The 12,065-nt window shown below is 40.0% G+C and overlaps 1 protein-coding gene across 3 annotated transcripts in view; it reads left to right on the top strand.

Annotated features, from left to right (window-relative positions):
- The window catches only part of LOC139686227 (uncharacterized), a 45,369-nt gene extending 43,801 nt beyond the window's left edge, over positions 1-1,568 (top strand). For 2 of the 3 annotated variants that reach the window (XM_071583383.1, XM_071583384.1), the window contains exon 14: positions 930-1,568. In XM_071583383.1, the coding sequence (XP_071439484.1) occupies positions 930-1,078 (149 nt within the window). In that variant the 3' untranslated portion in view covers positions 1,079-1,568. The remainder of the gene's footprint in view (positions 1-929) is intronic. The other variant, XM_071583385.1, reaches the window with a different exon arrangement.
- The last annotated feature ends 10,497 nt before the right edge of the window (positions 1,569-12,065 follow it).

The raw sequence follows: 12,065 nt of genomic DNA, 5'->3' as shown, positions 1-12,065 counted from the left end.
GATGTCACCGAGTAGGTTGTTTTCTGACTAAAGTTTCGCCCGTGTATGTGTGCATGTATTAGCGTTTTTTTATGTATATATATATGTACATATGTGTGTGTATATATTGGTATATAAATGTATATATTTGTATATATGTGTGTGTATGTGTATATATATATATATATATATACACACAGTAATCAACACAAACGTTAGTATGGTATGGGTGATGGTATAGTTCACCCAGTACTAGCCCTATACGGCGAGTGTAGGGGCCTACACATTATTAATGTATAATGTATATGTGTTTTTAATGTATATATATGTGTGTATATATTTGTATATATGTGTGTGTGTGTGTGTGTATATATATATATATATATATATATATATATATATATATATATATATATATATATATATATATATATATACAGAAACAGATATAAGGAATCTATTGTGTTCGTCCTTTATATGTGTTCCTATCCCTTTTCCTTATATCTGTTTCTGTATATATGAGTATTTATTCGCCGTTCGGCGGGATTTCGTGTTATATATATATATACACACACACACACACATATATATATTTATACACACACACATATATACAAATATATACACACATATATATACATAAAAAACACATATACATGCATATACATATACATGCATATATATATATATATGCGTGTATGAAAATAAACCATAAACACAGTACTCAACACAAACGTTAGTTTGGTATGGGTGATGGTAGAGTTCACCCAGTACATATATATATCTAATATTAATAATAATATATATATACACACACACACACATATATTTATATATACGCATACATATTGCCATTTTGTGTACGGTAATGCTTTCAGGGCACACATCTTAACCTCTGACCCTTGGTGTTAATATGTGTACTTATATGTCCTTAATTTATAATTCTGCAGGCACAAGCACGGTTGGGAGGAGGACACCCAAACAATCAGGTGTCAAGGCCATTGCGGCACAGGACGTGGAACTCAAGCCATGCCACGTCCGTCTCGTGAGGTGTGACCAAACCACGGAATGCAGTCCTCTTAAGAAGAGGAAAAAGTGAACTAGTGCCGTGCTTATTTGTGGCACGTAGAGGCATGTCTCTCATTTCAACAAGTAGCACTGTACCGGAAGTTGTACCGCATTGTTCATACTATGGGAGAGAGAGAGAGACCGGAAGGAATAACTTCAAATCACGCACAAGTCAACGCAATCCGTGTCAAACATAATAGACCCAAGACTTCATGTTGTTGTGTTGTTGTTTCTGTTGCTGCGCAAGGTCTTGCGCGGATGACTTGTTTCGTCTTTGTGGATTGTTGTGGCTGGCGTGTCCCCCCCCCCCCCCCAGTGCTTCTTAAAGTCTTACCTAACGCTGAGTGCAATCCAATTCAGTTTCTCCCTTAGATTGCTAATCGCTTTGGGAACAACGCAACAACCTTGCGTCTCCCTTGTTTACCCTGGAGACAAAATGGAAACCATGACGTTCGAAACTCGCATTTGCACGTGAATCTGACGATATTTATGGAAATGATTTATTTTTATTCAATAAAGATTGTGAAGATTATTAGCATTTGAAATGTCTACCTCGCGTTTATTGAGATTTTGTGATGTCCGCAGTCCGCTGGTTATAGGTGAGGCACAGTGTGCCGGCGTGGAATTTGGAATGATGCAATTGCATGGCTCATGTGACCAGAGGAGCCATTTGTTTACGCAACATTTGTTGAGACCTCGTTCAAATTTCACGCAAGTTTTACTGAATTCCTTCATTTATTCCATCCAGCACACCTTATATGTCCTATTCCTACTATAATACTCCCTCATTCATCCAATCGTTATTCTCCCCTTTCTGTTTTTACATATGTATTGATATATATATATATATATATATACATAAATATAATATATATATGTATAAAAATATAATATATACATAAAAATGTGTGGGTTGCGGTAGTCCAGTGGGTAGAGCGTTGGACTGCTGACCAAAGGGTCCCGGGTTCGATTCCCGAGCAAGACACTCTGGGCACCCGCAGCTACACCCAAACTAAAGTGATCTTTTGGGTACCAGGTCTTCCTGGGAAACCATAACCAGCGCAGTGTATAAAGGAACTGGCCCCCCTTAATATTCTGATGGGTGGATTTTCACACGCCGTAAATAGGGCTTAATACTGGCTGATCTCTGCCATCACCTACTAAACCGACCTACGGGTTGATTACTGTGTTTATGGTTTATATATATATATATATGTATATATATATATTTCATATATATATACATACATATATCTTTATACACACTCACATATATATATATATATATAAATATTTAGGAGATACCTTATTGGTGCGACATATATTTGAATGCAAATGTTTCCTTATTTTCCTGTCTCCATTGCCACATTGAGAGGGATATAATGAACAAGTGGCTGAATGATTGCTTAAATTTTGGATTTAAATGTTGGAATGGAGGGCAGAGGACTTTAGACAAACAATCGCTTTGATCTGGAATATTTTCATCCCTTAAGAGGGAGTAAAGATAAAAATCGGGTGAATGAATGTGTGATGTGGCAGCAAGCGACAAGCATTTGAAATAACATTGGACTTTATCCGCAATAAAAATCACCTTTTATGAAACCTGACACAGCAATTCTATAAAAGGGAGGTAACCAAGTCTTATTATGTCCACCGGAGTTTTCCCTACCTGCAAGCCTGACTGCTCTTTGTATGTATCAAGGGAATAGGGGTCATTGCAAATTCCGTGTCCTCTTATGGGCAGGGATATAAGGAATGGAGCGTTTGGTGTGATATGGGTGGCAACTATCATAGTCTAAGTATTTCTGTTTATTAGTGGGTTTTATATTCACAGAAGTGTGAAGAATTCCGTCTATTAATGTTATGTTTACATCCAGGTAATTGATTAGGGAGGAGGAAACTGATTTGGGAGGACTTTTCAGCCTCTCCTGGTACAACATATCAGAGTAGAGGCATTGACGTCCCTTATTTATCCCTTTTTCGAAGTGAGGCAGTTGGTGCTGAGTTAGTGATTTCCAATTCCCTGTTTCCATCTTGCTTTAAAGAGCAAATGATGGGAATACAGATGGACATATAGACGGATAGACGTCTTCACCCGGGTGGATTTGAGACCATAGGCTTCCCTTCTTACATTTAACCATTTGTCAATTGCATAACAGGAATAATAATAATATTATTAAAAGGAAATATGAAGCAATGTAAAAATGAAAAGAATGGTGTAGTTATATATATATATATATATATATATATATATATATATATATATATATATATATAATGTATAACACTTAGCACTAGTGGACACAGACAAAAGCACAGAAACACACAAAAAAGAGACTCACTATTTTTCGAATTTTCGGTGGTCGTTGCCACCTTTATCAAGGAAGAGAGGGACAGAACTGAAGGGAATACGAGGGCTGGAGCGATGGATGGAAGGGGAAGGTGGAGAGAGAATTCCGAAGGGACGGGCAGCGTTGGGTTGGAGGGGCAGCGTTAGAAGGGTCGGGAAAATGTAGAAGGTAATGGGGGTGGAAGGGGGATGAAAATATAATTAGAGCAGGGTAATTAGTGCCTAATATTGATTCCTGGCCAGTTCCAGGACTCCAAAAGCCAGATGAAGGATTGCTCTAGTGTTTTCAGTTTCAGAGGAGGATCAGAGGGTGGGAGGGATGCTATGATGGATACACTATAGCATTTATCAAAGGGAGTGTTGTGTTCGGAGGCGTGTTTGGGGATAGGGAGCATGTCAATTAAGGAAGAGTTTTTGCATGAGGCTCGGTGGTTGTTGATTCTGATATTGAGGGGTGTGGTGCACTGCCCAATATAATAGGCAGGGCAGAGTTGGCACTTCAGAAGGTACACTAAATTGCTAGATGTGCAAGTAGAGGAGGGAATTGGTGGGAGATAGTTAAAAAGCGGGTGGGAGAGGGATGGGATTTTGGTTTTGAAAATTGGGCATATTTTGTATCTGGTGTCATTGTTCATTGCATGGCGTGGGAGTGGTTTTGGGACGGGTAGGGGATTTAAAGAGTGGATTGGTTGATTTGAGGAGATCGGATAGGTTGGCGGGGCGTTTGAAAGTAACTGAGGGGCATTTGGGAAAAAGGTTGGCGGTGGCATTATGATTTTTTAGGATAGGGTGGAGGTCTTTTAGGATTGATCGTATAGATTCTAAGCCCGGGAAGTATGTTGTGCAAATTGAGAGAGGGTGGGGTTCCGCGGTGGAGGAAAGTTTGATAATGTAGGCATATCTTCACATTCTTTTGTTGAGGAGGGATTCGGGATAACCTCGTTTGAGGAGGGAACAGTGTAGACTTGAAAGGAAATTATCAAGGGAATCAGGGTCATTGCAAATTCTGTGTCCTCTTGTGGATAGGGAGTAAGGAATGGAGCGTTTTGTTTGATATGGGTGGCAAGTATTGTAGTGTTATTATTGCTGTTTTGTTTGTGGGTTTAATATGTACAGAGGTGTGATATGTTTGGTTTCTTAATGTAACATTTACATCCAGGAAGGTGATGTGGGAGGAAGAAACTGTAGAACTGAAGGAGGCAGAGGAGGAAGCATTGTGGTCAGAAATGAACGTTTTCTGGGAATCGGTACCATTTGGCCGGAGAAGGAAGACATCAGTAGTAGTAGTTTTGAGGGGAGGCGACCGACAGCTAAGGTCATTTGCGCCATAGGGGAAGGACAGGAAAGGATGAAGGGTGGAGAGAAACCTGGCGTCGGCATTAGCCTACTCTTTACGAAAGGCGCCAAGGGGTCCGCGGCTTAACGTCCCATCCGACGGACGGCGTACTCACTCAAAGTGCCCTCCACAAAGCACCTCAAGTAGGGATCGAGATACCTCTGAAAAATATTCAACACCGCCGGGATTTGAACCCGCGCCCTCAGGGTGGGAAGCCAGTACGTTAGCCCCCGCACCATCTCGATCCCCCAGGAAGACATCATCAATATATCTGAGCCACAATAGAGGTAGAGGTTTCAGGTGTTGTTTTAAGAGGAGTGCTTTCCCTGCAAGACCAAGACAGAGGTTTGCATAGGTAGGCTCAAACTATCCATCCTCCACCGCAGGAACCAACCCTTCATCAATTTGCACCACACACTTCCTGGGCTTAGAATAATCCCAGCTTTTAATCCTAAATTACATCTAACCCTATCCTCAATATCCATAATGCCACCGGCAACCTTTTTCCCAAATGTCCCTCTGTTACTTTCAAACGCATAAATTGTTCCAGCTGCTGTAAGTCAATCGACTCCTTTGATAATATTTAAGTTGGCCTTTCTCTTTATTGAATTAGCCTCACTCCATCTTAGTTTTCTTTACATTCATTCATGCTTCTGTATGACCCCAATTCTTCAACAAAATGAAAGAATACCATAATAATGGATTGGCATAATTTGGAATTATGTTAGACGTTTCCTCCATAGAAGAAACCTTTTCTTTTTTAAATATTTGGTTATAATTGCTTACCGTTGTGTCCATCTCCCAACTGTGTCAACAAACGTAAGAGTTCCAGGTAAACAAAACGGTATTTATCTTTTAAGGACACTTTTCTTGATTTAAGTATCTAATTTAAGGAGATATGTGAAGTTACACTTTTATAAACTTCGTGGAAAATACGCTTTAATTGTGACCTTAATGAAATAGAAGCCGTTTCTACTTTAAGAATTTTCTTAATTGTTTACGTTTACTGACCTTTGCGTATCCATGGCAACGACGTCAACAAAGATAGAATTACAAATAAACAAAATGGCGTGCTTTGGAAAATAAAGCATTTCCAAATCACTCGTTAAAATAGCCTTTTCAAAATTAATGCTCGTCTTTAATTTAATAGTTAAAATGTGTGAATGCATGGCAACATTGACCCTAGATAAAATTTTTATCGATTATGTTTGTAAGTGTTAGCAGGGTGCAGCTCTTAAATCCAGACATTTCCATTTGAATTTCCCGCCTTATCGTAGTTCCGCTGGAGATCGCAATTGACGTTCTTGAAAGCTATAGGCATCTAGTAAACAGTCATGAGCTTAAAATGGCCGAGATATATACGTATAAGTGTGGAGTACAATCGAAGAGCCGCTGTTGTCGAAAGTGTTCACCCTGGGCGTTATAGTATTTCGAAAAATAGATCGATTCTTCTTCTGGTACCCAGCAGATCAACTGTTTACGATATTGTGGCCAAGTTTAAGGTTTTGGAGAAGGCAAAGGGGAAGGCTTCCGGCTATACCGGGGAGGAAATCACATTCAAGGAAACGCGTGATTGTCTAGATTTAACCGCCGCAAACCCTGTATATTCACGATGCGATTCCAGAAACAATATTCCCATATGCTATACAATGTACACCATTGGAAAAATAGATGCAATATAAAAATATATATATAACGTTAATTTCAAAACTTAAGTATATCTCTCAATATCTGAACCACAACTTCTCTAATTCCTATGGGCATTTAATATTCTATTCCGCCTGAGATCCAACCAATTACGTCTGGTATCTTCCGTTTTTGAAGTACCTCTTCCAGATGCGAGTATTCAAACGTTTAATACAGCCCAAATTCTTCTTCTCAGTTTCTTGTGTAATTCAAATGGAATCGCAGTCGGAGAAACAGTGATTCGGTGACTCCTCATTCTAAACAGTTCCTAGATATCGTCAAAAATGCCATTGCTTGTAAGAATCGTCAACTTACAGTTTTCGCAGATGGTTTCACGGCAAGAGGGGGGCTTTGAGATTCCGTTAGCACTTCTATGGACATATCTTCATCATCTATTGGCATTAGTGCGCGTCCACAGTATAAACGAACGACAACACTCAACTGATGCACAAGTCTTCTCGTTAATTCATCACAATCTCGTCAAAGCAAAGAGAACAAGATGAGCCTAGAATAGTGCCAATTAACGACTACAATAGTAACTGTTATAGAATTCCAGATAAACAATTTGGCGCCTTTCAGGAAATGCACCTTGTACACTTACGTATTTAAATTATCGAGGGATATTACATTATGCTTATAAACACATCTAAAAATTGTGTTTTTCTCTGTTTCATTCATGGAATAAGAACTATTCTATCTTTCAATTCAAAGCCTTTCGTTTGTCACTTGTATGTCATTGGTCCCATGGCAACAGCGTCAACAAATATACAATTCCAAATAAACAATATGGCGTCTTTCGGGAATGGCATTTTCATCTTGAGGCAAACAGAAGCCGTAGAATTGATATACGCCTCTGCGGCTTTTGAAGTATTTATGTTAATTAGCAGTTTTAAAAACATAATCACCGGAACGGAGTTCACATTTGGCGGTAATTTCCAACTTTATTGCTCACTTTTGACTCGCTATAGTAAAATCAAACGACAAGCGGTGCGCGTCTCTTTCCGAACACTGCCGTTCGAGGCGAATTGATCTACTGTGTGTGTGTGTGCGTTTGAACACAGCGACCATTCTCACGCGAATACACGATAAAAGAGTTAACTCTCTGGACAGCTCTCCTATGCACAGGGTTCACAATGAAAGTAATGCGAATTCCCTGAAAATAATAGATTTATTGATTGACGTAATTGTGGAAAAGTTTAAATTTATTCAAAATACTCTTTCTCCCCCCATTAATCAATTATGCACTTGCATATATGTGTCTGCCACGCCCCTGAAACTCCTCTATAGACGGGAATGTCTCTCTCTGAGGAACGTTGTAACATTCTTTTGGATGTTTAATGAACGGTCTCTTTCCAATGCTCACTTCCTTTCAGCTCTCTCTCTTTCTCTCTTCAGTCAACGTGAACACAAAAAAAGTCTCACAAAGCCAAAGTCAGGACTGTAAGTGAGGCTGGGGTGGTGCGCTGTTGGGCAGTAAGTTGGTAACGATGAAGGACATGTGGGTGGGGGCATTGTCATCTTCAAGCAAAGGCTAAGTTCCGCCGTTTCACGAAGTCGAAAAATACACTTCACGCGGAGGCACGTCTTCCCCGCTCAGACTGCTCGGAGCAAACTGGCAACCGGCTGGGTTGGAAGCCAATGCGTCGCACCGCATATTCCAACCGGTTTTACCTCGCTGCCATGGATAGTCGCGTCACAATGAAATCACGAACATCACTTTCATAATAGACCCGTCAGACTGCTCGGATTAAACTGGCGATCGGTTGCTTTGGAAGGCCAGACCTCTCACCACATTTTCCCACTGGTTTTACCTCGCTGCCATGGACAGTCGCGTCACAACGAAATCACGCGCATTACTTTCAAAATGGACCATGTAAATACGATTCCTACCTCGGATCCCTATGATTAGGCAACCCGGAAACCGATCGTGTATCGCGGGGGGTGATAGTGAACGGGGTTTCAGGTTTATTTCAAATTTTAAGCACACGTCAAAACATATACGAGTGGATATAAGAAAAAGGGGACAGGAACAGACATAAAGGACGAACATAGTAGAGGAGTGGAAGGTGGAATCAGGCAAATCACGAGTGTAAAAATATTTCCTAGACCGGTACTTGAACTCTGGATATTATTTTGTTTTCTATGAAAAATCAAATTTATCTAAATTAAGGGTATTTCCCTCTGGTTATATCGCACCACCATATCATCAATTGGAGCCACCGTTGTTGATATTCCAATGGCAAACTCGGATGCTGTTCATCGTAGGACGTTTTCCCGGCCATCAAAACACTCCCAGCACCACTTCCAATGCACGTTTATGATGTCCATAATACACTTCTCACCCCGCACACTTCCCACATTAAATGGAAGGATGAATTTATTATATTAGAGAAGCAGTTGGATGAGTGTGATGCCGTGGGAGAAAGGTACAATGCCGGTATTAATGAAAAGCTGCTGACAAGGAGATGCAAAAAGTGATTGATAGTCAAGGAGACTGTGTAGGAAAATAGTTAAATGCTCAAGCTTTCCATACGATGTACGAAGAGTTGAGAATGAATTAGAAAGTTCATAGCAATAGAAGACCTTACTTTACAAATCGCCCTGGTATATTCAGTCCTCCCATTGCGCTGGGATAGGATGGTATTGTCTGTTGAATCGCGACTCAAACGTGATCTCAAACCTAAAAATCCAATCTAACGTTTTTACATCAAAGAAAACCATCAAAAACTCAATGATTCAGGATAAATAAAAGGTGCATTGAAGTTATTCCAATTATTACAGACTTGTTTGAAAGAGGAGGCGATTCTCAATCTAATCTCTGTTTCAAGGGATTGACAATAAATTAAAAGTCCATACAATAATCCCCCTCCCCCCCGTTTCTCATTAAGGTACAAGTCCCTGTTGTGCCATAGACCACTCTGTAAGGCATTCCTGCACGTGTTTACGCATGACACAAGGCCTTCTTCAGACTGTTGTCCACACAGGTGAACATTTCTCGGATTCATTATAATATTAATGCATGTCCCAATCAATGATGAGTTTATTTTTGCGTTTCGAATTGAGGCAAGGTGAGAGAACGTAGCAATTGGACGTGGTTCTTGTATATTGTATGATGTGTGAATTATATTCCGTGTATGGCACAGTGTGCCTGTATCCAGTTAGTCAAAGGTGGATTCCTTCGAATATTTAATACTCGCAAGGCTGTACATCAGCTCTTTATCTCGATTTAATATTCAGAAGAAATTATTACAGACCTAAAAAAAATAAAACTGCTTAATAATTCATTTTATTTGTCATTATCACATATTGCTTGAATGAAAAATATACGTTAACATATTTAAATTTCCACATATATATATATATATATATATATATATATATATATATATATATATATATATAAATAAATAAATATAAATAAATAAATAAAAATATATATATATATATATTATATATATACATATATACATTAAAAAAACACAGTAATCGACCCGAAGGTTGGTTTGGTATGGGTGATGGTAGAGTTCACCCAGAACTATAAGCCCTATTTACGGCGTGTGAAATTCACACACCAGGGTATTAAGGGGGGCCAGTTCCGTGGGGGGGTTCTTTTGAAAGAATTTCCGCCTTCGTGGACCACTATCTCCAACCTTTAGTTCACTCCCTACCCTCCTTTATCAAAGATACCTACCACTTCCTCAGATTGCTCCACTCAACTTCACTCCCTCCTGACACCCAAATTACTATGGCTACTATCGATGTCACCTCCTTGTACACACCCATTCCTCACCAAGAAGGCCTTTCTTCCCTACGTTACTTCCTCTCCAAACTCCCTACCCCTCAAATCCCCAGTACCGATTTTCTCATTGATCTTTCCAATTTCATTCTCACCCGCAACTCCTTTTCTTTCAACAATAACCATTACCTCCAAATAAAGGGCTGTGCCATGGGTAGCAGATTCAGCCCTTCATATGCAAACCTCCACCTCGGTGTCCGGGAAGAGAATTTCCTTTCCAACTATCCTCTGCAACCTCTCCTGTGGCTCCGATACATTGACGACATCTTTCTACTATGGCCACACGGCATAGATTCCCTCAATTCCTCCATCTCCCAACTCAATGATTCCTCATCTCTGTCTTTCACCTCGACCATTTCATCCTCTCAGATTACCTTCCCCAATGTCAATATTTCCCTCAGCAATAACAAATTCCTCACCTCTGTTCACACCAAACCTACTAATAAGCAGCAATACCTTCATTACAGCAGTTGCCACCCCTCCCATACCAAGCGCTCCCTCCCTTACTCCCTCTCTATCCGCGGTCACCGCATTTACAACCATCCCGAATCCCTTAGCAAATACCTTAACAACCTTCACCACTCCCTCCTCCAACGAGGATGCCCTGATTCTCTCCTCCATAAAAAAATACTCAAACTTTCCTCCACCCCCAAGCCTGCGTCAACCACAGACGCCCAGCCTCTCTCAATCTGTACTACCTACTTCCCAGGCATTCAGTCCCTCAAATACATCCTCAAAGACCTGTTCTTCATCCTCAAAAAAAACGCACAACACTTCCTCCAACCTTCTCCCCAATTGTCCCTCTGTCACCTTCAAACGTCCCGCCAACCTAGCAGATATCCTCAAATCCACCAGGCCACTCTCAAAATCCCCTCACACCCCCAGAGCCATACCCACTCCATGTCATCGAGCAAGATGCAAAACCTGCCCTATTTTCACCACTCCACCCCACTCCATCTCACCATTTAACTCTCTCCCGCCCTTCCCCTATTCCTCCTGCACTTCCAAGAATGTTGTTTATCTTCTTACCTGTAAACTCTGCCCGGCCTTTTACATAGGCCAATGTTCCACACCACTTAACATTAGGATTAATAACCACCGCGCCTTGTGCAATCCCTCCTCCCCGTCCGTGGGTCTCCCCATCCCTAAACATGCTTCCCATCATAATACCCCTTTCAACCAGTGTTACAATGTTTCCGTCCTAGCGTCCATTCCCACATCCGATAACCCTATAGAATTAAAAACACTTGAAATGGCATTCATTTACATCTGTATGGCCTATCAGCATCCGGGCCTCAATGTTGTTCACTGATGGGAGTGGCCTAAAGTTGTTACTTCCACCCCTTCCCTCTCCCTTTCCTCTCCCCAACCATTCCTTTCATCCCTCCTCCGCCTCCCGTTCTCCCCTTCCCCTGGCGCCCTTCCCTTTCTCTCGCACCCCTCACCTCAACAATTCCAGCAGTCATTACTTCTATATCTTCAGAGGAAGACGGATTGTTTACGTCGAAATATCAAGAAAATACGTGTGAGTGTTCTCTTTTTTCGTGTTTCTTTATTGTATGTTACTTTGTATTGTACTACATATATATATATATATATATATATATATATATATATATATATATAAATATATATATATATATATATATATATATATATATATATATATATATATATATATAAATATAAATATAAATATAAATATATATATATAAATAAATATATATATATATATATATATATATATATATATATACATATGCTCCACTGCTTGTTCTTAACCAATCAAAGCAATGGGAATCATGTCCAGAGGATCACTTCTGCAGAGACCAAACACACACTGACGCCAA

Source organism: Hetaerina americana, unplaced genomic scaffold, assembly GCF_022747635.1.
Source record: "Hetaerina americana unplaced genomic scaffold, ioHetAmer1.1.p SCAF_135, whole genome shotgun sequence".
NCBI lineage: Eukaryota > Metazoa > Arthropoda > Insecta > Odonata > Calopterygidae > Hetaerina > Hetaerina americana.
The sequence above is the reverse complement of the archived record's forward strand: the minus strand, read 5'-3'. Positions and strand labels throughout refer to the sequence as shown.